This window comes from Podarcis cretensis (assembly GCF_951804945.1).
Source record: "Podarcis cretensis genome assembly, chromosome: 9".
Taxonomy (NCBI): Eukaryota; Metazoa; Chordata; class Lepidosauria; order Squamata; family Lacertidae; genus Podarcis; species Podarcis cretensis.
In genome coordinates this window covers 71,983,152-72,009,507 of record NC_137178.1, presented here as the reverse complement: position 1 = coordinate 72,009,507, position 26,356 = coordinate 71,983,152, and the positions used below count along the sequence as shown (strand labels likewise).

General features: G+C 44.3%; 1 protein-coding gene across 1 annotated transcript in view; it reads left to right on the top strand.

The window, feature by feature from the left end:
• The first annotated feature begins 4,335 nt into the window (after positions 1–4,335).
• Positions 4,336–26,356, top strand: part of SEPSECS (Sep (O-phosphoserine) tRNA:Sec (selenocysteine) tRNA synthase) — a 43,072-nt gene continuing 21,051 nt past the window's right edge. The window contains exons 1-5 of the mRNA XM_079989768.1: positions 4,336–4,494; positions 7,687–7,841; positions 12,245–12,363; positions 16,121–16,279; positions 17,439–17,592. Coding sequence (XP_079845894.1) covers positions 4,381–4,494; positions 7,687–7,841; positions 12,245–12,363; positions 16,121–16,279; positions 17,439–17,592 — 701 coding nt within the window. The 5' untranslated portion in view covers positions 4,336–4,380. The remainder of the gene's footprint in view (positions 4,495–7,686; positions 7,842–12,244; positions 12,364–16,120; positions 16,280–17,438; positions 17,593–26,356) is intronic.

The following is a 26,356-nucleotide window of genomic DNA, read 5'->3' as shown; positions in this document are numbered from 1 at the left end:
AGTCCTGTCATGACAGTCTTCAATAAAGACCAAGCCTACTGGCTGCTGTTTTGCTCTGGTATTCCTGGCTGGTGTCCTTGTTTTTTGTCCAAGGGAGCCCTCAAGATTTCTCCGTTCTGGTATTCCTGGCTGGTGTCCTTGTTTTTTGTCCAAGGGAGCCCTCAGATTTCTCCATTAACAAGGCCAAACTTAGATTCACAAAATGTTTAGGGGTATGTGTACCCTTGCGTACCCCCAGGGAAAAAAAAGCAATGATTATTATTACTATTTATACCGTGCCCATCTGGTTGGGTTTCCCCAGCCACTCTAGGCGGCTCCCAAAAGAATATTAAAAACACGATAAACATCAAATAAAAACTTCCCTAAACAGGGCTGCCTTCAGATTAATACAGTGGTGCCTCGCAAGACGAAATTAATCCGTTCCGCGAGTCTCGTCTAGCGGTTTTTTCGTCTTGCGAAGCAAGCCCATTGACGGCTTAGCGGATTAGCGCTATTAGCGGCTTTTAGTGGCTTAGCGTCTTAGCGGATAAGCAGATAAGCGGCTTAGCGGCTTAGAAAAAGGGGGGGGAAAGCCCGCAGGAACTCACATTTTCGTCTTGCGAAGCAAGCCCATAGGAAATTCGTTTTGCGAAGCACCTCCAAAACGGAAAACCCTTTCGTCTAGCAGGTTTTCCGTCTTGCGAGGCATTCGTCTTGCGGGGCACCACTGTAATAATAATAATAATAATTTATTTCTACCCCCGCCCACTCTGGGCGACTTCCAACAAAAGGTTAAAAATGCAGTACATTAAAACATCAGTCATTAAAAACTTCCCTAAACAGGGCTGCCTTCACATTCCTTCTAAAAGTCAGATAGTTGTTTATTTCCTTGACATCTGATGGGAGGTTGTTCCACAGGGCAGGTGCCACTACCGAGAAGCCCCCCTGACTTTTCCGCAAATGTCTTCAGTGACTGGGGCAGGGGGCTCCGGTTTCTTAAAAACACATTCCTTCTGTGCCTGAGGAATTCATATCTGCTGTTATTTCCATGGCTGGGAGACTGTTTAGCTGGCGAGCCCCCGTTTGATGGAGAAGTGTGAAGTGTGAAGTGCATAGCCTAACTCTCACAGTTCTTGTGAGGATGAAATTGGGAGGAGGAGGCCATGTATACCACCACCTCAAGCTCCTCGGAAGGAAAATAGGTTGCAAATAAACTGTAGCCCACCCCCTTGCAATGCAGGTAGGGGCAGTGGAAGGCAAATGGGGAAGTGTTCCATCAAGCACAGTATAATCCATGGGTAGGCAAACTAAGGCCCGGGACCGGATCCAGCCCAATCACCTTCTCAATCCGGCTCGCGGACAGTCCGGGAATCAGCATGTTTTTACATGAGTATAATGTGTCCTTTTATTTAAAATGCATCTCTGTGGGACAAGGACAACTGTGACTTTAAGAAAGAATGGGAACTTTTTACAAATTATCTAAAAAGACAACAAAATGAACTGGACTCTGTGGCAGGTTTTGAATAAACATACACAAATTTATCGGGTGATAACATGATAGATAGACAAGGCAAGGATATGTATAATTTTATAACATGCAGAGAATATAATATGTGCAGAGAAATCAGAGAGAGGAGCTGAGGGAAGTCCCTGATGGGGGGGGGAGGGAGGGAGGGATGGAAGTGGGGGAGGAAAAAAAGGGGGGAAATAATGTATGTGATTATATGATTTGATAATTTGTTATGTTGAAATTGCTTAATAAAAATACTTATAAAAATAAAATAAAATGCATCTCTGGGTTATCTGTGGGGCATAGGAATTCTTTCATATTTTTATTCAAAATACAGTCCGGCCCCCCACAAGGTCTTAGGGACAGTGGACTGCCCCCTTGCTGAAAAAGTTTGCTGGCCCCTGGTGTAATCTCAACCAGCCGCCACTTGCCTACCATCTTACTTATACCCAATCCAAGGGGTGGCATATTCTTCCCTTTGGAGAATTCAGCAGGGAGGAAAATGAAGACAAAACTAGAAGTTGGCTCCCCTGCCTGTCATTGACTTCCTGGTGACCTTCCTGCCTTCTGTCCGACCAGTTCCAATAGTCACCAGCCACCACAGGATATGAGTAATGCACAGGATTGCATTGAAATTAATGGACATGCCCTAGGAGTAAGGAATGGAATGATATACCTGTAAAATAGAAATTTTTATTAGTTGTATTTTAAAAGCTTTTTTTCTGTTTAGTTATGGAAGATGCTAGAGGTTTTGAATAAAGCATTCCATGGAAATGAACGATGCAGAAGTTTTGTAAACTGTAATTTTGTAAAAATTCTACCCTTCCCTTTGTCCTAAAGAAGCCCAGGATGGCAAACAGCAAAACACTGCATTAAAAAAAATGATAATAAGACATTAAAAACTCTCAAATACCCCCACAGCTAATGTCGCACTTGCACACTTAGTAATCAGTAAACAGGAATATTGCTAAATTCCTCCTGAATTTCAATAATGAGTGAGGAATATTAATACTGAGATCAACAGACATATCACCACCAGGGATGACATGCCATAAAGCAGGAACCACTACCAAAAATCATGATTCGGTAATTGGTAATAGATTAATTATATGTATTCTTACATATATAATGCATTTATATGACTTAAAGGAGATTTCATGCTTGTTGTTTAACTTGTTGTACCTAAAAGATATGTCAGCTTTTCTCTCTTTCTTTAGCCTTGTGTTCAATCGTGGCTGTAGGAGGATTAAAGGCAATATAATGAAAATAAATTAGTGTGTGACTGAGTTGTATGATGGCGCCCTCTTGTGATACATATTCAACACACACTGTAGGCGGCATTTCAGAACAGCATCATGAAGCAAAAATATCTCCTGTTTGAAAACAAATATATTTACATCATTAAATTCTGAGCACATTAATTCCACACGATACGTTGTCAAATTATTATCAGAGCCACAGATCTTCAAATTCTAAAAACAAAACTTTGATCCCATGCAAGAAAACAAGGTTAGGACAACTTTAAAACTCAATTTTAATGTCCAGTCGTTAAAAATATAGCAAAACAGGGAGGGGGTGCACAAAACTAATAATTAAAATGGGGGGGATGGAAAACCTTAGCATCATGGGTGTAGCCAAGGGGGGCAGAAGGGTAGCTGCCGCTCCCTAAATCAATAAAAATCAATAAAAATAACTCAGGTTCTGCCCCTCCAACAAAAGCCTACCCCCCCCATAAAAATCATGGCTACTCCCATAAAAGGTAAAGGTACCCCTGCCCGTACGGGCCAGTCTTGACAGACTCTGGGGTTGTGCGCCCATCTCACTTAAGAGGCCAGGGGCCAGCGCTGTCCGGAGACACTTCCGGGTCACGTGGCCAGCGTGACATCGCTGCTCTGGCGAGCCAGAGCCGCACACGGAAACGCCGTTTACCTTCCCGCTGGTAAGCGGTCCCTATTTATCTACTTGCACCCGGAGGTGCTTTCGAACTGCTAGGTTGGCAGGCGCTGGGACCGAGCAGCGGGAGCGCACCCCGCCGCAGGGATTCGAACCGCCGACCTTTCGATCGGCAAGTCCTAGGCGCTGAGGCTTTTAACCCACAGCGCCACCTGCGTCCCATGGCTACTCCCATACTTAGCATCTTTTAAGGATTCTGTCCACATGATCACTACACCCTGGGCACTTTTTGCTCATTTTGACGACCTGCCCAGACTCATTAACTTGACTAAAAGCTCCTTGACAAAGTTTTCATTCAAATACTGTACACTCAAAGCAAGACTTGGCGGCACCTTTTATCTGCAGTACTTCCTTCTGTTCTCTGTCCAGCCTCCTTCTTTAAAATGTTTGGCCTGAGAAGGAGACCTGTGAAATCCGAAAGGCTGCTCACTCCTGGTAACTTTGCCCTGGGCAAGATATAAAGCGACTAACAAATGCGATAAATTGCTGTGAACTGCCCTGAAATCTACTGATGAAGGGTTTAATAAATGAAATAAATAATAATAGTATTGCTACTGGAGTTTCTCCGCACCAGGGCTAAGGGAACCAGCAGGAGGGACCCACTGGCTCTCCAGATGTTGTCAAGAGACTCCAAGGATGAAGATACTGTGGTCCAACATCTGTAGAGCCCCATCACTGACCTAACTGCGCGTGCGCAGAACGAAAGCCGCGTTCTGTGGAGCGGCGCCGTTCGGAAAGTACCCTCCACCTTCGTCCTCCTCTCCGATAGGGGCCGCCAGTCGCTCACGTTCTTATAACGTCGAGAGCGCCCTTCTCTCTCACTGTCCTTGAGCGGCGAAAACGTCGCGCGCGGAGTGCGCATGCGCGTGGAAACCCAGCCCCCCCCCTCCCTCTCGGCAGAGAGCGCCGGCCTCTTCATTCCCTCGCTTTCCTCCGCCATGAATGCGGAGAACTTCCTGGCCAGCGAGAGGCTCGTGAACGCGGCCTACGTGCGGCAGGGCTCGCAGGGGCGCCGCGCGCACGAGCTCCGCTTGCGGGCCTTACTGGAGCAGGTAAAAAGCCGGGCCGGCGGGGAGTTGCTCGTCTTTTCTTTCTGAGAGAAAGCGGGAGTGGGGGCGTGGCCTCGTCTCCGGGAGCCCCGCCCACCAGCCTGCCTGCTTTTACAGGCCACGCCCCCCCGAGGTGTCATTCTCCTCATGGAACAGGCATAAGCAAACGGCCCTCCAGATTGGACTACAACTCCCATCATCCCCTGACCACTGTTCCTGTTAGCTAGGGATGATGGGAGTTGTAGTCCCAAAACAGCTGGAGGGCTGAGTTTGCCTATGCCTGTCATGGAACACAGAAACAAAAAGCAAGGTTCTAGTCCTCATGGTCTGAATAAAAGGCTAATTTAAGGAGGAATATCTGACTTTTCTGGGACACGGGTGGCACTGTGGGCTAAACCACAGAGCCTAGGACTTGCCAATCAGAAGGTCGGTGGTTCGAATCCCCGTGACAGGGTGAGCTCCCGTTGCTTGTGCCAACCTAGCAGTTCGAAAGCACGTCAAAGTGCAAGTAGATAAATAGGTACCGCTCCGGCGGGAAGGTAAATGGCGTTTCCATGCACTGCTCTGGTTCGCCAGAAGTGGCTTAGTCATGCTGGCCACATGACCCAGAAGCTGTACACTGGCTCCCTCGGCCAATAAAGCGAGATGAGCGCTGCAACCCCAGAGTCGGCCACAACTGGACCTAATGGTCAGGGGTCCTTTACCTTTTTTTCTGACTTTTAGAAGACAGCCCTGTATCGGGAAATTTATTGTGTTTTTAATATTCTGCCGGGAGTTGCCCAGAGTGGTTGGGGAAACCCAGCCAGATGGGCAGGGTATAACTAATATATTATTATTATTATTATTATTATTATTATTATTATTATTGAGTCATTTAGTCCATCTAGCCCAGTATTGTCCACACTAACTGGCAACAGCTCTCCAAGGTTTAGACACCACCTGGAGGTGCCATTGGGGAACATGGCAAGGCAGGCTCTCTGCCACTGAGCTATGGCTCTTATGCAGCTCTGGGCGTAAAAGGACACCCCACCCCGGCCGTTCTGTTTCTGAGTTTGGTTGTCGTGGGAGCGCCTCTGATTTAGTGATGTAAAACCCTGGAGGCCAATAATAATAATAATAATAAATTTTATTTATACCACGCCCTCCCCAGGCAAGACCGGGCTCAGGGTGGCTAACAACCAATAATAAAAACAAGTTGATTAAAATACAATTTAAAAAAGATTAAAATACAACGTTAAAACATTAGGATGCAGCCGCTTCACAGGAGGAGAAAGGAAAAAAAGAAAGAGGGGGAGGGAATCAAAGTGATTCTAAGCCAAAGGCCAGATGGAACAACTCTTTCTTACAGGCCCTGCGGAAAGAAATCAGATCCCGCAGGGCCCTGGTCTCATGAGACAGAGCGTTCCACCAGGCCGGGGCCAGTGTTGAGAAGGCCCTGGCTCTGGTTGCGGCTAATTAACTTCCTTAGGGCCCGGGACCTCTAGGGTGTTGCTATTTATGGAACTTAAGGTGGCTTGTCCACATAGCAGCAAGGTCGGAAGCTTCCCACTGGCGCCTTGGTATGGTTTTAGCTACTGGCGGCCTTTGTCTCTTTGCAGTTAAGGGCCATTTACTCTGCTACACCTCTGAATGCACTTTAAAGTGCATCCAACACACATTTTAAGTGTGCGACCCCCCCCCCCAAAAAAAGAACGCCGGGAACTGTAGTTTTTTAAGGGTTCTGGGTCTTGTAGCTCTGTGAGTGGGCAGCTATAGTTTCTCAGGGCTCTTTGGGGGAAGTCATGTGTTTTAAATGCTTGTTGGGTGTTCTTAAAATGTATGGTATGGGTCTGAGAATTGTCTACTCATAGAAGAAGAAGCACACTATAAATAGTGATGAGTTTTGTATCATATATATTTTGTGATTTTCCATACCTAGCCAGGCCCATCAAGATGCATAGGAGGAAAGGCAGGAAGTAATAATGCCTTATTTTTGGCAGAGCTATCAGAAACCTTTGTTCTTCTGACGTGTTAGTTACATCTGTTAGGTCCGGCCAGCTTAATACGTAACCTAATACTATTGAGTAAGCATTCATAGAAAGTCCCACTGAATTTCTTTGCTTACTTTCTACCTATTTAAGACACTTTACTGAAGAAAATAACCTTGGATAATTTGCACAGTCTTTTTTCATCCTCAGAATAATGTGTGATCTACATATGCACACCTAATTGTGAACATAGCTTGAGATAGTGTTAACTTCATCCTTCTGCTTCTGGACTAGGTTTCCCTGTTAGCTTTAAAATTCAAGCAAAAGTGGTAGCTATATTGCAGGCACATCCAAAAGGTGGATTGTAAACTACTGGTAGATCACTGGATGTGTGTGGTAGATCACTGGCTCCCCTCAAACAAGCTGTACAAGTTTTGCTCCCCTAGAAAAAGTTCAAAATTGGCCCTGCATCCCCCAAAACAGGGCTTTCCTTCCTAAAAAAAGCTCAACAATTTTGACCTGAACCCCAAAAAGGGGGTAGATCACTGCCAGCAGATCGCAGTCTCTTGGGAGTTGGCCACCCCTGCTATATTGGAAATGGTGCCTCAGTTCAGACAGTCTTTCACTGTTTTCTAAACAACTAAACTAAACTAATCTAAACTGTAATTGAGATTGGATATGTGCACTTACTCCTCTTGCATGTGATTCCCCCCCCCCCTCTTTTCTACGTTTTGCTTTAATTAAGCCTTGTGGTTTAGAGCTTACCAGGATTTGGGAAGAAATTGTGATTTCAGGCAATCCTGCTCAACTATTGTTTTTAGCCCCAATGAAGATGTAACCCTAAACTGTGGTTATAATGAGCCATAGAAGGGAGTTCGAAATTTGCATTTGAGAGGGGGAAAGGAAGTGTGCAACCCTGCTGCATGTTCACCTCCAAACCATGAGTACAGCACCAGAAGTGAGCCAATGTTGCAATCCTGCAAGGCAAATGGTGTGAGTTTGAACCCCTTGATATTTTTCTGCATGAAACTAAATGACAATGGTGGGTATAAAAAGAAGTTTCTTTGCAGTAATAGAGTACTTTTCAATTAAAAACATGTGGTTTTTTCAAGTTACAGTTTCATTTTTCCTTATTCTAGTTTAGCTTATCTAAGAAAATGAAACAACAACAATGTACTTTATGTATGTACTTTAACTGTACAGTATTTAATTGTACTGTTTTCTGAAGGGCAAATGTCCTGAAGATGGATGGGATGAAAGCACTATTGAACTTTTTCTCCATGAACTGGCAATTATGGACAGCAATAATTTCCTAGGCAACTGTGGTGTGGGTGAGAGGGAAGGAAGAGTGGCATCAGGGCTAGTAGCCCGCCGACATTACAGGTAAATATGGCATTTTTAATATGACAAGTGACTTATTTCTCTTTTTACCTGTTTATGTGCATAACTAGGTAACAACTAGATTTTATATTCCCCAAAATGAGGGCTCAGCCATTGTATTCCTATGTGTTTATGGGTGCTAAAATTTACCGGTAATTAAGGTTTGGGGTGTGAAAGCTAGTTTTCTTGGAGGTGATACCCAGTGTGTATATAAGCCAGGGGTCTGCAAGGTTTACCGGTCATGGGCTGGATCACTCCCACAGAGATTATCCGTGGGCCAGACCAGTGCAGTGCGACACCGAAAATCACATCTGCGCATGTCCGTGGCGCCAGAAATTGCTTCTGCGCATGCCCAGATGCTGAAAACCATGCCTGCGCAGAAGCGATTTTCAGCATCTGGACATGCGCAGATGTGATTTCCAGTATCTGCGTGTGCGCAGACACGATTTCCAGTGCTGCTCAGCGAGTCTGGTTTAGCAGTGTGCGGGTGACTCAGTGAGTGGGCGGCTCGGTTCGGGGGTGGCTCGTGGGCCGGTAAAATGGTCTTCTTGGGCCGCACATTGCCAACCCCTGATCTAAGCCATGTGTTGGACCTCGTTAAGCCAAGTATAAAAGCTGACTAACTCAGATAATTTCCTTTTGAGGTGTTAGCCTAGGGATGAACCATTTAGGCAACACAAAGGATCGAAAGCATATCTCACTTGGAAATGAGTGGGTTTCCTTCCTTCCCCAAAGAGGTTTAGTTTAAAAAACAATGCTGGTGTTTTCGGAAAGGTTAGAGTTTAGAATGGCAGTTAGGAGTTACTAAGCAGTGGACTGGGGAGAGAGCCAGAAAGCAGGATTCTGGTGTCTTAATCCAATACTGACTATGGAGAAGCCATAACCTCTTGCATTGTAATGCTGAAGATCCCTCTATGGTAGTCTTAGGTTGTAAATATGTGTAAATAAACCATATATCATAAGGACAACACAGCTTCTGCTGCTCTACGTTGTTCAAAAGGAAACTCAGACCCTGGATAAGTGTAGCTGGTATTCCTGAAATCTGGAATCTTTCACTACTCAGAAGTAGGGGCAGCAGCTAACAGTATGTTCCTTCTTCCCAGCATCCTTCAGTGCAGTCTGAAACCTCCCTAGCACATAAGAGTTGTTTGAATGTTGACTACTTCCTCCCATGTTCCACCTTGAGCTCTTCAATCTTAGTTCCATTGTTTAACAACTGAAAATTCAAAAATCTTCACAGCATTTTCTGACATTTTGATTTGTTTAATAAGTACCACTATCATCTTTAGAATGGTTCTTATGGGTTATGATAGCTAGCTCTACTTTTTTGCTGCTTTTTCAAGTTGCTTGGGTTTTTTTAAATACAGATATTGTGTTTAAATCTCCTTTTTATTTTTTAAACAAACAGTGCAACAAACTCAGTACATATCACTTAAACAAGAAGATTGGCACTTTAACCTGGTTTATTGGCCAATTCCAACGCTTACTAGAGTAGCAAATATATATGGAATGGGGTATACTAGTTTGCTTCACCATTACTTTCTCACGAAACATGGCGTCACACTAATGTTTGTTTTATTTAGATCATTAGTATACCACATTAGATTTTCTTTAAAAAAAAAATCTTAAGCAGTTTACAGCATACCTTAAAATATTTGAAGTAAAACATTACTGAATATCAGAATCGATTTTCAGATTTATTTATATACAAATTACAAATCGTATACAAAAATGCAATAGTAACCCACATTTAAAAACAACATAATCACTGTTGAAACAAAATATCCTCTTAAAGATTACAAAAAAGAAGTAAAAATCAAATAGAAAAAACATTAAAAATCCTGCATCTTATAAAACATTATTAGCAACTAAACAAAATCACTGAAGTAGAAGTTATACCCATGCTTTCCTTCACAGTAATGTCTCCTAAACACATCCCTAGTACTCTCTAACATACAGATCTTAGCCATTCACACCAACCGTATCCATAATGCAGATATCTGTTGCAGACAGATAACAGTATTGCAGTTGTGTAGCCCTGGTCCAGTTTGTGGATTGCAGGTAGATTCTCATTACGCTAACTTACGGGTTTGGGTTTGGGTTTTGTCCATTTGCAAATTTCTGAATTTGCTTATACTGTACATTTATAGCTTGATATTGTGTTATGAGCAGAAATAATTTTCATTATTCCAATATTCCCTTCATCCAAGGCAAAAGAGTTAAGAGTAGGATGGGAGATGCATACAACACTTGGGGGATATATTCATGGTGCTTCTCGCACCATGTGTGCATTACTTAACAGAAGGTCAGCCAACTATAACAAGTAGGTGCAGCCTTCTGCTTAGTACATCTTTCTTCCAACAGAGTTGGTTTCATCTTAAGGACATAAGGACAGGTATTTCAGTTTAACTGTGTACCTGCTCTCTGTCATCCTAAACGATAACAGTAGGTTCATGGTTCCTGAAAAGAGAGACCACAATTATAAAAAGGTCCTTTTCTCAGATGTCATGTTCCTAATGCGAATAGAATGCTTGTATGAGCAGGTTTTTATATCTTTTTGAACATATGAACCCCTGCTTGGTATGCTAAAAATGTGAAAATAATTTCTTTGCTGCTATGTTAACAAATATTAGCATAGTGAAATTGAATTTTTGGATGAAGAAATAAATGATGTATTCTTCTCTTCCACTTCAGCTTAATTAGTTTTACAGTGGAACATTTACCATTCACCAGCACACTAATCAGAATTTCTTCTATCCCATATATTAAAACAAAAACATATTAAACATCAGTTACATGCATATATTGAATTATGGGAGTTGCATTTTTAAATGACCCTTATGACAGATTAATTGCGGCTAGCATGAACAAAAGCCCATTAAAAATGATTTTATTCAAATGAAGCAGAGCTTATGGGCAAACTCAGCTTCTAAGGGCCTAAAGTCCCAGGTCATCTGGCACTCGATTGGGCTGTTGTATAATTTACAGCCAACACATTTTTAAATATAAGCTTACTTTGCTGCTCCAAACAGTATGCATTTGTTGTTCCAGCTGTCATTATAAGTGACACTCTGTCACTTACAATTATTCCAACACTGTAAGAATTATAATTCTTACAGTGTTGGAATAATTGTAAGTGATAGAATGACAAAGAGCTCCAGGTTTTTTGGCATGCCCACTCCTTATATGTGGTTGCCACCTGCCCCTCACCTAAATCTTCTGTGTGTGTTAAAGAAGTGGGGAGAATGGGATCAATATGTCTCTCTTCCTGCTTGGCTTAGCAGAAGGCAGAATCAATGCAGAGACCTATTTTGCTTCTGTCCCTGCAAGGAACCTCCATGTGAAATGGAACCATCCTTTGCATTCAGGTCCTCTGGCATGCACAGAGGACTTCGACAGAGCTCAGAGTCTTGTTTTACCTTGCCCAGCTCCTTAAGGAAGGCAAACATTGGGTTGAGGGGCTTGTAATGTTTGGAATGTATTGAGGAACCATCAAAGGCAACTGCAAGAGCATCCTGTAGGAGAGGGAGACAGGGAACCTAGACAGTTCGTTTCATTCTGTGTCATGTAACCATGGAAGAGATATTGGCCACAGATCATGGTTAAGACAAAGAGACCTTAATCATAAACCTTGACTCAGCTGCCAATCCACTCTGTGCTGAAAGGACCGTCAAGTAGCAAAGTGAATGCAAACTCCTCTACTGGAGTCAGCATGTTCACGTGGTGCAGGTAAACCAGAGTTTAGCATACCATGATAATGCAAACTAGGTCACTGGGGCCTTCCAGGGGCTCAGCATCCCCTCTTGTGTTTGCAGGGTAGGCAGCAGAACTGGCTAAATTGCCATCCTGCCATAGACAGCTGTTGGCTGCCTTCAAGTTGGTGGGTCACAAGTTTTGTAGGTCTACATAGCGGTAGATACAATAACTGAATTTACAGTAAGCCACATAGGTAAAGGTAAAGGGACCCCTGACCATTAGGTCCAGTCGTGACCGACTCTGTATTGGCCGAGGGAGCCGGCGTACAGTTTCTGGGTCATGTGGCCAGCATGACTAAGCCGCTTCTGGCGAACCAGAGCAGCGCACAGAAACACCGTTTACCTTCCTGCCGGAGCGGTACCTATTTATCTACTTGCACTAGTGTGCTTTCGAACTGCTAGGTGGGCAGGACCTGGGACCGAACAACGGAAGCTCACCCCGTCTCAGGGATTCAAACTGCCGACCTTCTGATCGGCAAGCTCTAGGCTCTGTTGTTTAACCCACAGTGCCAAGTAACATATTTTGAAGTAAATGCCAGTACAATTCATGAAATTGGTTCTCACTAAGTCACGGTGCAAAACTCTGTATCTGAGTATCTATTTTTCTGTTAAAAGTTGCATTTCCCTCCCAACCTTCTGTTTCGTTTCCAGGTTGATCCATGGGATTGGAAGGTCAGGCGATATTTCTGCTGTTCAGCCAAAAGCTGCAGGCTCCAGTCTCTTGAACAAACTTACTAATTCAGTTGCCTTGGATATCATAAAACTTGCCGGTAAGTGTGGAGCCAAGCGCATGTGTGTTGGGAGGACCGCTCCCTTTTCTGCCAACTCCATCTGGCCTAGGGGGCGGGGCCTGCACTCGCACCCACAGCATAAGAGGCCTGAGAGAGGCCTCCGGGACACGACTGCTGCTGCTGCTGCCTGCGTGAGTGTTGGGAGGACCGCTCCCTCTCCTGCCAACTCCATCCGGCCTAGGGGGCGGGGCCTGCACTCACTGCCACAGCATAAGAGGCCCGAGCAGCTACCGGCAGCAATGGACAAAATGGTTTTAAATGTTTTAATCGCTTCTAATTTGCAGCACTTTAAATGGTGGTTGTTGTTTTTTATAATATTATATTATCTCATTATTTTATTTTTGCTTGGGGTGGGATAAGCACTGAGTCAGCACTATTGTTCCTTGTTTTGCTTTGTTTTGTTTTGTTTTGTTCTGTTTTGTTTTATTATTATTATTATTCTGTTAAATTATTATATAGTTTGTATTTTGCCTTTTAAGGGGGAGGGTCATGGCTGCCTGGGAGTGGGCCTCAGCCAATAGATTGGGTGGGGCAGGTCCCACAGGGGGAGATGTATTGGGACACCCGATCTCAGTGATCACGGGCAGGAGGAGGAGTTATGCTAAGACCAGACCATGTCATTACCGAGGAGGCAGGTTTAGTCGTTGTTTGAGGACTATCCCTGCCTCCAGGTCTGGTCCTGACCGGAAGGATACAGTAATCAGCAAGGGAAACCCACATGACCTGAAAGTGTTGCTGTGCAATGCCAGGTCAATGATGAATAAAATCACTGCCATCCACGACCTGATTGTGGATGGAGGATTTGACCTGGCATGTGTGACAGAGACCTGGTTGGATGAGGCAGATGGGCCTGTCCTTGCCGCTGCTTGCCCACCAGGTTTCTCTTACGCACAGCAACCCAGGTCATGTGGGCGGGGAGGGGGGGTTGCAGTGATTTTTAGGAAGTCATTAGTCTGCACCAGGCGTCCTATTGGGAAGACCCAGTTTTCTGAGTGCATGTTCTGGAAGTTGGGCAATAGGGGCAGTACAGGATTCCTACTGGTGTACCGACCTCCCCGCTGCACCAAGGATTCCCTGCCCGAGCTGCTTCAGGTCGTGGCGGATATGCTCCTGGAGACACCTAGCTTGGTTGTCCTGGGGGATTTTAACATCCATGCCGACACGACCTTACAAGGGGCAGCTCGGGACTTCGTGGAAAGCATGGCCTCCATGGGGCTGTCCCTGAATAAGTCTGGCCCAACTCATAGCCACGGACATGCCTTAGACTTGGTGTTTACCTCTATGGATGTTGGTGATCTGACATTAACTAAAAGCGAAACAAAAGAAGTGCCATGGTCAGATCACTTCCTGGTGCAACTGGACTTCTCCGCAACCCTTCCCCTCCGCAGGGAGGTGGGACCGATTCGGATGGTCCGCCCCCGCCACTTAATGGATCCAATTGGCTTCCAGAGAGTGGTAGGGGATGCTTTATCCCAAGTTGATGGCCTTTCAGCTGATTCCCTGGTGGCACGCTGGAATGCGGAGTTAACCAGGGCTATTGACTGTCTGGCTCCGAAGCGCCCTCTCCGATTGCATGGAGCCCGGACAGCCCCGTGGTTCTCCCCGGAGCTGAGGGTGATGAAACAATCGTTGAGACGGCTAGAGCGCCGGTGGCGGAAAACTCATTCTGAATCAGACCGGACACGGGTTAGAGCTCAACGTCGAGCCTACCAAGTGGCAATGGCGACGGCGAAGAGGGCCTTCTTCGCCGCCTCCATTGCATCTGCAGAAAACAGCAGCAGGAGACTTTTTCAGGTGGTTCGCAGTTTATCGGAACCACCTGTACCACCGGGGCCTGGTAGGGACCCCAAGATCTCCTGCAATGCTTTTGCAAAGTTTTTTGCAGATAAAATCGCTCAGATTCAGAAGGAAGTAGACTCCACAGTGGGAGCAGGGCCAGGGCGGGAGAGTGCTAGAGTTCTGTCTGGTCCTGTTATATGGGATCAATTCCAATCTGTTACCTCCGAGGATGTGGACAGGCTGCTTGGACGAGTGAAACCGACCACCTGTCTTCTTGATCCTTGCCCATCCTGGCTGATAAAAGCGAGCCGGGAAGGGCTGGGCGATGGGCTTTGCGGGGTGGTGAATGCTTCCCTCTGTGAGGGAGCCTTCCCAGACCCGCTAAAAGAGGCGGTCATTAAACCGCTTCTTAAAAAAACATCTTTAGACCCGGCCAATTTGGCCAACTATCGCCCAGTCTCAAATCTGCCATTCTTGGGCAAGGTGATTGAGCGGGTGGTTGCTGAACAACTCCAAGCACGCCTGGAGGAAACGGACCATTTGGATCCCTTCCAATCGGGATTCAGGCCTCACCATGGGACTGAAACTGCCTTGGTCGCGCTGGTTGATGATCTCCGGCGGGCTAGGGACAAAGGTGAGAGCTGTTTCCTAGTTCTGCTGGATCTCTCAGCGGCCTTTGACACCATCGACCATAACATCCTTCTGGACCGTCTAGAGGGGCTGGGAGCTGGGGGCACTGTTATACAGTGGTTCCGCTCCTTCCTCCTGGGCCGTGTTCAGAAAGTGGTGGTGGGGGATGAGTGTTCAGACCCTTGGGCCCTCACTTGTGGGGTACCTCAGGGTTCCGTCCTCTCCCCCATGCTTTTTAACATCTATATGAAGCCGCTGGGAGAGATCATCAGGGGGTTTGGACTGGGTGTTCATCAGTATGCAGATGACACCCAGCTCTACCTCTCCTTTAAATCAGAACCAGTGAAGGCGGTGAAGGTCCTGTGTGAGTGCCTGGAGGCGGTTGGAGGTTGGATGGCGGCTAACAGATTGAGGTTGAATCCTGACAAGACAGAAGTACTGTTTTTGGGGGACAGGAGGCGGGCAGGTGTGGAGGATTCCCTGGTCCTGAATGGGGTAACTGTGCCCCTGAAGGACCAGGTGCGCAGCCTGGGAGTCATTTTGGACTCACAGCTGTCCATGGAGGCGCAGGTTAACTCTGTGTCCAGGGCAGCTGTCTACCAGCTCCACCTGGTACGCAGGCTAAGACCCTACCTTCCCGCGGACTGTCTCGCCAGAGTGGTGCATGCTCTGGTTATCTCACGCTTGGACTACTGCAACGCGCTCTACGTGGGGCTACCTTTGAAGGTGACCCGGAAACTGCAATTAATCCAGAATGCGGCAGCTAGACTGGTGACTGGGAGTGGCCGCCGGGACCACATAACACCGGTTCTGAGAGATCTGCACTGGCTCCCAGTACGTTTCCGAGCACGATTCAAAGTGTTGGTGCTGACCTTTAAAGCCCTAAACGGCCTCGGTCCTGTATACCTGAAGGAGCATCTCCACCCCCATCGTTCAGCCCGGACACTGAGATCCAGCGCCGAGGGCCTTCTGGCGGTTCCCTCATTGCGAGAAGTGAGGCTACAGGGAACCAGGCAGAGGGCCTTCTCGGTAGTGGCGCCCGACCTGTGGAACGCCCTCCCACCAGATGTCAAAGAGATAAAGAATTACCTGACATTCAGAAGACATCTTAAGGCAGCCCTGTTCAGGGAAGTTTTTAATATGTAATGCTGTATTGTTTTTAACACTGATTGGGAGCCGCCCAGAGTGGCTGGGGAAACTCAGCCAGATGGGCGGGGTATAAATAATAAATTATTATTATTATTATTATTATGTGTTCCTTTACAGGTACTTGCAATATTTTAAGAGCATTTGTTTTTGACATCTGATTTTTGTCTTTTATCTGCAGGTGTCAGGACAGTGAGTAGCTGCTTTGTGGTCCCCATGGCAACTGGCATGAGCCTGACATTATGCTTCCTAACCTTGCGGCACAAGAGACCAAAAGCAAAATACATTATCTGGCCCCGCATAGACCAGAAATCCTGTTTCAAGTCAATGATCACTGCAGGTAAAATGGTTTGTGTGGAGTGCTGGGGATTCTTGTTGCTTGCTTAGCACAAACTTTGAACATGTTGTTTGATTCTTGGTAAATCTCTCGCTGTTGATGCCTTCCTGGGACTGCAATAAAAAGGGGGAGCTTGTCAAATACCTTGCAATACATGACTAGAGGTTTTGTTTTTGTTTCTTGCATGGTAGGTCGGAAATTGTGTAGGCCTGCAATATATATAACTTACTGGAAGCCTGAAACAAGCTATGATTTTAAGTAATTACTGTATATGCAAAATTCAGTTTCCTTCCTTCTCTTCTTCTATAGTTTTCTGGCTTCCCAGTTATCTTTGAAACACACAGTCTCTTTTGTCCCTGGGTCATGTGAGGATTTTTCTAAAGCCACACAAACCTTACATTTCTCAGCAGAAATCGTACTGATTTTCAATATTCTATTGCTCACCTATTTGAAGAGTGAGAATATGTGTGAACATTCTGTAGCATCCTAGCAGCTTGTCCAGAGGCTGATTAAGAACTTGCAGACAAGCACCTGTGGTAGAGATCCACAAAATCTGCAATAGCTTCTAAGAAGGAAAATAGCCAATAAGCTCCTGAAAGGCAAACTTACAATAAGTTTGTGAATTTTTTGAGATTTACGTCAAGTGTGATGTATGCTGCCTCAACACTTTTACTATATTCTGCAGCATTTCTTTTCAGAGTGTTCAAACCACTGTTGACACACTTAGAATATTATGTCCATCTTCCAGTTTTTTTTACTGGAAGCTGGATGTTTACTCCATCTTGCAGGACGTTTTTGCTAGCAATATTTTAAATTGAGTCTAGAGAGAGTAGCCCTGTCTGCTTTTTCTTATTTTTGAACATCAGGTCTTGCTCTTAATTTTAATTTTCCATGGGATATTGTATGGCGGGTGCCAGTGAGATAATTTCTTGGACTGATGGTGCAATACCAGTTTATTTACTGATATCCATAGTGGCTAATATTAAAGTTTAATACTAATTTTAATAGAATAGTCTCTGTAATTTTAAATAGAATAGTTGTCTCTGTAGTAAGCAATGAGAATAAAATCAAACAAAGGAGGCACACTGGGGACACAGTGAAGATTAAATTGTAGGAGAATCCAGGATGCCCACTCATACATTGTTTTTGTTGGCTGGACTAGGTTTTGAGCCCGTGGTGGTAGAAAATGTATTAGAAGGTGACGAGCTGCGTACAGACCTCAAGGCAGTGGAAGCTAAAATCCAGGATCTTGAGGCTGATAATATACTCTGTGTTCATTCTACCACATCATGTTTTGCTCCAAGGGTGCCTGACAGGTAAATAAAGCAACATGTAAACTATTGGTAGCTATAATTTATATTTGACTTTGAGGGTAGTAATGATACTACTGCCTGTGATTGACTAAGTTTCCCTAATGTCCAAGAGCAGGCATAGGCAAGCTACAGCCCTCCAGATGTTTTGAGACTACAGTTCCCATCATCCCTGACCACTGGTCCTGTTAGCTAGGGATGATGGGAATTGTAGTTCCAAAACATCTGGAGGACTGGAGTTTGCCTATGCCTGTCCACGAGGGATCAGATAATGGAGAAGGGTCTCTGGCTGTCGTTGGTTGAGCTTCTCATGTCCTAGAATGAGTCACCGCAGGCAGAGGGACAGGAGGGCATAGAAAATAGAGAGACAGGATCATGAGCAGGCCTCAAACTAATGGAAGCATTGTAGGGGAGATGGGGATGGGAACTAAGAAAGAAAGACTGGGAATTGTCCAGAGCTGCCAGAAGGACCAAGGAACATACTTTATCGAGGAAGGAAAGTGGGGATAAAGTTGGCAGAAACAAGAGGTTCACATGGCCAGGAACTCAGGAAGGAGGATGTAATCAACACAGTCTGCCAGATATTTGATGGAGATCTATGACTGAGATACATTTTATGGTCTGGTTTTAAGCTGACTGTATCCTTGCTAGAGTAAGAGTTCAACCACAAGACTGGGGGAATCTCTTTGTACAGCTCTTACGATACTACTCTAGACTACAGGTAAGGAATTGTATGTTTGAATGCTCTCTTGTATTAAAGCGAAACCTCCTACACTTAAAAAACTAGCATTTTATAGGTAAGGTTCTGTTGTGCTGGCTTATTTGCGCAGAGAAATCTTAAATGTCGGAATATTTGCATGTTAGTATTCAACAATTCATGGAAAGACAGGAGGGAGTTCCTGATTAGGATATGAATATTGCCAGGTGGAACAAAAGTCAGACAAATGATTTTTATCATACCTGCTTTAGATTAATGATCCTCCACAACTGTACTTTGGAGTAAAGTTATTCTTGCAAATTGCTTTTCCTGAGGGCCTCTAATTAGGATGGATATCATCTTTAGCTGCTGGAATTATTGATAGAAAAACAACTTCTTTAACGTCTAATGTTTTTGCTACCTCTCTGCTGATGTTCATTTGATAAGCTTATAGGAAGTGTTGACTAACTGTGCAATCCTAATCGTGCCTACTCTGAAGTAAGTAAGCTCTGTTGAATTTAGTGGGGCTTACGCCCATGTATGTGGAACTAGGATTGCAGCCTAAACCATTCCATTCCGAGCAGTTAAAACAAAGGTAATTAACAAAATTTTAAATTCCCTAAAAATGCATCACTATTCATTTTGTCAACTCTTCATCTGTGGTTGTCAGCAAAAATTTGTTTGGAACACTTCTGAACTCCACAAAATGTAACACTTCAAGTCTGCTTTTCTATTCAAAGTTGAACCATATTCCAATTTTGTGGGTAAATGATTTGGGCTTGTGGATGGGAGACAAAGAGTCGGCTGAGAAACTAATAAATTGTGATTGCGGTTGCAGAGGGTAAGAAAATTTATCCTCTAAATTGGATTGTCTTTCAAGTAGTGGTGGTAAAAATGATCTGTAGTATAAACTGTGTAAATAACTTCCTTCCTGCATGCAAATATGTATCTGCAGTTACGTAATGAGGAGCACAGGCAAGAGTTTTACAGGTTTAGTGATTCCTATTAGCACATTTACCACTGTCACATATTATAGCAATGGCCAAAAGCATCTCCTAGCGTAAGATAGTCTTCCTCTCTATTTTTTAGACCTTTATCTTGCCTTCCTTCTTCTTTTTCCTTCCTCATTTCCATATTACCTTTTTGTATTTTTTAAATTCATTTGTTTCAAAAATGGCAGATCCATAGGATTTTGCATCCTGTGATCTTAATCCAGAGTGTTCTGCATATGATCCTTGACCTAGCTGTATATTATGGGGTAGATAGGATAGTAGTTTTAGACAGAAAGCTAGTGGAAGGGATATTCTCCAGCGAATGTATCAGTAATGACTGACAGGTTTCCCTGCAGAACAGCTTGTGTGCCAGTACGCATCTTCTCCCATGGGACATGGGTGTGTGGGTGTCTGGTATGTCCAAAATTTCATGGCAGGCAAGCTAGCAAAGTATTTCCGAAAGGCGAAAAGTTTGAAAATTACTGATGTAGGGGAAAGATGATCTAGATCAACTGAAACAGCAACACACACACACACACACACACACACACACACACAGACCCCAGCATTGAACTGTTGGATTGTGACCTCAATGTCAAGTACTAGCTGGAATTTGCAGTCCTCCTCTAGAAGTCTTTGCATTTAGAAATATAAAAAGGTAAAGGGACCCCTGACCATTAGGTCCAGTCGTGACCGACTCTGGGGTTGCGGTGCTCATCTCGCTTTATTGGCCGAGGGAGCCAGCGTACAGCATCCGGGTCATGTGGCCAGCATGACTAAGTCATTTCTGGTGAACCAGAGCAGCGCACAGAAACGCCATTTACCTTCCCGCTGGAGCGGTACCTATTTATCTACTTGCACTTTGACGTGCTTTCGAACTGCTAGGTTGGCAGGAGCAGGGACTGAGCAACAGGAGCTCATCCCGTCGCAGGGATTCGAACCGCTGACCTTCTGATCAGCAAGTCCTAGGGTCTGTAGTTTAACCGACAGCGCCACCCGCGTCCCTTCTTTAGAAATATAGTCACATATAAAAGTTGAACTTCTGAGTAAGAATCTTTTTTTCCTTTTACTGTAAATTAGTTTCGGCTAGACTGAATTGGTTTTTTTAAATATATTGTTGATTTATTGATTTAATGCACGTTTGTACAAGTATGTGGTAAAAGGATATAACGTTGGTCTAATAATTCTGTCTTTGTGCTGTGAATGTTGTCTAAACCGAGTTGGAAAAAAATTCTGAATCGAACCAGGGATGTGAAAATAAAAATAACCTAATCTCAGGCCATTGCAATTTGCCGTTCATTTCTCTGCCGCCAGCTTTGTAGTCCTGTACACTGTTGTGCGCTGTCTCATTCCTGAAACTATGAATTTAAAATATTCAATGGCATTTGAAGGGCCTTTTTTTATTAAAGGACTGCTGTCAACCCCTGAAGGTCACACATTTATCTTTTCAACGGGATTGCCCCCAATGCTGCAACCTTAGAAAATATATTTCAACTTTGCTATAACATTTTGTCTAGGTATCAGATGAAATGGCATTTTCCTTTTATAACTTTTATGTGGTCATTTCTTCCAGCACTATTCCTTTGCATGTAAAGACTATTCGAACTCCCATGTTAGGGAGCCCTTCCCGAGGAAAGTGCAGGCATAATGGTATTCCTTCCTCCAAAGTTTCATACTTCATATAATTATTTCTCGGGAGCACCTGTCTCCTCAGCCAGCTCCCTTGTTCTACCCTTAGTATAATCCTATACTCACTAACTTAGGAGTAAGCCCCATTGAACTCTTACTTCTCGGTAAGCATTTGTAAGATCACGCAGTTACAATGCAAACCAAACCAGAAATAGGTGTGCACATTGATTTGAGTGGTTTTAAATGCACCTATCTGGGACGCAGGTGGCGCTGTGGGTTAAAGCCTCAGCGCCTAGGGCTTGCCGATCGAAAGGTCGGCGGTTCGAATCCCTGCGGCGGGGTGCGCTCCCGCTGCTCGGTCCCAGCGCCTGCCAACCTAGCAGTTCGAAAGCACCTCCGGGTGCAAGTAGATAAATAGGGACCGCTTACCAGCGGGAAGGTAAACGGCGTTTCCGTGTGCGGCTCTGGCTCGCCAGAGCAGCGATGTCACGCTGGCCACGTGACCCGGAAGTGTCTCCGGACAGCGCTGGCCCCTGGCCTCTTAAGTGAGATGGGCGCACAACCCCAGAGTCTGTCAAGACTGGCCCGTACGGGCAGGGGTACCTTTACCTTTACCTTAAATGCACCTAATAATAATAATAATAATAATAATAATAATAATAATAATTTATTATTTATTATTTATACCCCGCCCATCTGGCTGGGGCTCCCCAGCCACTCTGGGCGGCTTCCATAGAAACCAAAAATACAGTAAAATATCACACGTTAAAAACTTCCCTGAACAAACTTCCCTGACTGCAAGAAGATCAAACCTCTCTATTCTGAAGGAAATCAGCCCTGAGTGCTCACTGGAAGGACAGATCCTGAAGCTGAGGCTCCAATACTTTGGCCACCTGATGAGAAGAGAAGACTCCCTGGAATAATAATAATAATAATAATAATAATAATAATAATAATTTATTATTTATACCCCGCCCATCTGGCTGGGCCTCCCCAGCCACTCTGGGCGGCTTACATAAAAACCAAAAATACAGTAAAATATCACACGTTAAAAACTTCCCTGAACAGGGCTGCCTTAAGATGTCTTCTGAATGTCAGGTAGTTGTTTATCGCTTTGACATCTGCTGGAAGGGCGTTCCACAAGGCGGGTGCCACTACCGAGAAGGCCCTCTGCCTGGTTCCCTGTTACCTCACTTCTCGCAATGAGGGAACCGCCAGAAGGCCCTCGGCGCTGGACCTCAGCGTCCGGGCAGAATGATGGGGGTGGAGACGCTCCTTCAGGTATACTGGACCGAGGCCGTTTAGGGCTTTAAAGGTCAGCACCAACACTTTGAATTGTGCTCGGAAACGTACTAGGAGCCTTACTTGTTGATTGGATTGCAACCTGTTTTTCTAGCTGTTGTTCTAAACCAGAGAGATGGCAAATGCCCATATTCTTAATATTCTGCCAAATTTCAGTAGCCAGATCTACCTGACTCCACAACTGGATATCATCAGCAGTGTCTAGGCAACACGATGACCATATACATACGCAATAGACAATCTTTCTAGAATTCTAGAATTATAGAATTCTCAAAGTCTCTGAAAATCTTTCAATGACTTTGAGACTAAAGATTTCATTTTGTACTTGTTACAGTTTGAAGGAATTCTATAAAGATTGTCTATTGCATACGTGCCATATTTTTTGCTCTATAAGACTCACTTTTTCCCTCCTAAAAAGTAAGGGGCAATGTTTGTGCGTCTTATGGAGCGAATGCAGGCTGCGCAGCTATCCCAGAAGCCAGAACAGCAAGAGGGATTGCTGCTTTCACTGCACAGCAATCCCTCTTGCTGTTCTGGCTTGTGAGATTCAGATTATTATTTTTCTTGTTTTCCTCCTCCAAAAACTAGGTGCATCTTGTGGTCTGGTGCGTCTTATAGAGCGAAAAATATGATATATGGTCATCGTGTTGCCTAGATTGCTGACGTTCTCTTTGCAGCACAGGGTTTGTTTGGTCCACAACCGGATAGGCAGGCTCTATAATAAAATTAATATTTCGCAGATACAGAGCACAGGTACTTTGATTGTATGAAATGATTGATTTGGGATGAAGAGAGAAGGATGAGGAGGTGACCTGTTTCTGGAAAAATCTTGAGGGGATTGGCACTGGTCCCTTTCCTTTTCCAAATACTTGTGAGATAGCAGTGCAGTGGCATACATAGGAAATACCCACAATGGCTTTTTTAAACACTGTGTCGTAACTGAGCAAATACTTTTACCACGACGTCATGTCACCTTTGTTAGGACCACCATGAATAAAATGGTCTTGAGGGCTGGATTTGACTCAGGATTGTGAGCTAGGCAGCCCTGTTTGTAAACAGTGAACTGGGCCTGTGCATTATGTATGCAACAGGCTTAAGAAAGGCAGAGAAGGAAAGGAGAGAAAAACATTGCTGTAGCTCTTATGTGGCACATCCCAGTTCAATCACTGAGATCATCTGGCAAAGCAGTGTTTCAGAACCTCAGCTGGCTTCACCTGGAAGTTGGGCATTTAGTATTGCTGGTCCCACACTGTGCAATTCTATTATAGCAGAGATTCATCTGTCATTCTCACTGCTAATTTTCAGGCAGCTTTTGAAGACGTTTTTATGCCAGAACGCCCGTTCAGTTTTTAAAACATTTTCAATATGAGCCACTCATTTCTATGCTTATTTTCTATTGTTTTGATAGTGCTTTATGTTTTATTGTACTTGCAAATACTATTTAACACCACCTTGCTTTCTGTGTGGGTAGTGGTGGTCTATAAATATTTTTATAAACAAATTAAAGGAGGTACATATCTATATAGGGACACGGGTGGCACTGTGGTCTAAACCACAGAGCCTAGGGTTTGCCGATCGGAAGGTCGGCAGTTCGAATCCCTGCAATGGAGTGAGCAAGTAAATAAATAGGTACCACTGTGGCGGGAAGGTAAACGCCATTTCCGTGCACTGCTCTGGTTCACCAGAAGCGGCTTAGTCATGCTGGCCACATGACCTGGAACCTGTTTGCGAACAAACGCCGGCTCCCTTGGCCTTTAGAGCGAGATGAGCGCTGCAACCCCAGAGTCACCTTTGACTGGACTTAACCGTCCAGGGGTCCTTTACCTTTACCTTTTACATATCTATATAAAATAAAGCACACAGCAGATGGTTTTAAAACATTCTTTTCCTCCCGCATTTCACTTTAAATACATTTGAGAGTGGCTCTTTGAATCTCTTTGAACTCTGGCATCTCTTGCTGTTCAGAGCTCCTGCAACCAAGAGCAAAAGTAACTGAGGTTCCTGCAAGGAGGACATCCTAGTCTATAACATCAAACTTAACGATTGCTGCCTGAACTCCCAGACCATTAACTGTTGAGGAGAGTGGTGGTTCAGTTGCTATGCAGCATCCTACCTTGCACTGGCTCCTGAAGCAGGGCATGCTTAGTAAATGGGCTGTAACATTTTTAAAAACAATCATATTTGGAATGGTTTCACTTGGGGTTGGCACTGGTTTGTAGGCAAGCACTGATCACCTCACACTTTGGGAAAAGGAGGAGGAGGGAGCAGGCATGTGAACCCTGCAGCTTGTGTTTGCTCATTGTTAAACTGCCATCATACTGCAGTTTGGCATTATGTCTGAATATTATTAGGCTACAGTGAGCTTCATAGCTGAATGAGGATTTGACCCCAAGCCTCTCTGATACATGTTCAACATGCTATCTACTGCACCAGTATTTCCCAGGTTTATAATAATCGTATATCCCTTTTGAGACTTTAGTCTTATCGGTGTACCTCTTTTTGGGCAAAGATAATTTGGGGGGTAGTTTTCATAATACTATTTTATCTCTGATAGAGAGAGAGTGTGTGTGTGGCTGTGTACCCTTTGAAACCTTTTATTCTACCCCCCACTGGTACTTTAAATAATAACCTGACTTTTGCAGTTCAGGCTTCATATTCCTCCACTTGCTTCACTATAGTAGTAAAGACCTACTTCAGAATAGAGTGAACTTTGGATTAGTTGCTTGTGCACATAGATTACCAGCTCATTTAAACTAAGGCTGTAGGAAGAGAATGATAATTTTAATTGCTGCCAAATTAACTTGGATTGGATTTATAGCTCAGAGGCACAATTTTTCATCTCTTGGGCCAGGGTGGATTAAAAATGGATGATTTTATATAAATGGATTTTTGAATAAATGAAATTATACCAAGTGCTCCCTAAAATAACTCGGTTTTAAGTTGTATCTGAGTTTGAAAAAGCCATTAGAATCTACATTTATATTCTCTTAAAACCAAATCCGTTATCCCCCTGTTAAATATAGTACATTGAACCTAAGCCTGATTTCCTATGTTAAAGAATGAATGAGAAGCAAAAAAAAAGTGTCATGAAGTTGAGCATTACACAGATGACACAATAGGTTATGAATCATATTAATTATTGTGAACATTGTACATATGTAGGCAGTCCAGTAGACAGGAATACTGTTCTTGGTAGCGCTGCAGCTGTACAGTGAATCAGACAAAAAAATTGGGACTTCCCTTTTCTCTCCTTCTCCTGTGTAGAGGGCTCCCAGGGGGCTGGAGGGGTCAGGAGAAGAAGCATGATTGGATATGGTCCTTAATTTCACAGCTGTTCCTGTAACTAGACCTAGATTCTGTAGTATAAAAGACATGGGAGCTGCACCCTAAGATCTTTGGATACTGTTCAAGTATTTTAGCTGTTCTAGCATTCAATTAGTAGGCATACTGCCCCCCTGCCCCCCAAAATGCCCTAATCAGAAAGTTGGATTTTTTGGGTTTAAATCATTTCAATATGTCCTGAACTATTTAATTTTCACAACAGACATTATATCAGGCATAGGCAAACTCGGCCCTCCAGATGTTTTGGGACTACAACTCCCATCATCCCTAGCTAACAGGACCAGTGGTCAGGGATGATGGGAGCTGTAGTCCCAAAACATCTGGAGGGCTGAGTTTGCCTATGCCTGCTTTATATGTTTGGTCCCCATTGAAGTCGAAATCTAGATAGATGGGAAGGTTGTGATTTAAAAAGAAATTGAATGCCTCTAAATAATTACAGCTATGTTTTCCACTACAGTGGTACCTTGGTTGTTGAATGACTTGGCTCCCGAACAAATCGGCTCCCGAACGCCGCAAACCCGGAAGTGAGTGTTCCAGTTTGTGAACGTTTTTCAGAAGCCAAATGTCTTCCGCAGCTGCCGATTGAATGCAGGAAGCTTCTGCACTCAATCGGAAGCCGCGCCTTGGTTTTTGAACGGCTCCGGGTGTCAATCGGACTCCCGGAACAGATTAAATTCGACAACGAAGGTACCACTGTATTGGACCGTAAAATAAGTGCTTTTTAAACTGAATTCTTAGTCCAAATACACATTAGAAAAATAGATAAGAATGCAACTTTAGCTAACGTCTAAATAACTCTTGAACTAAT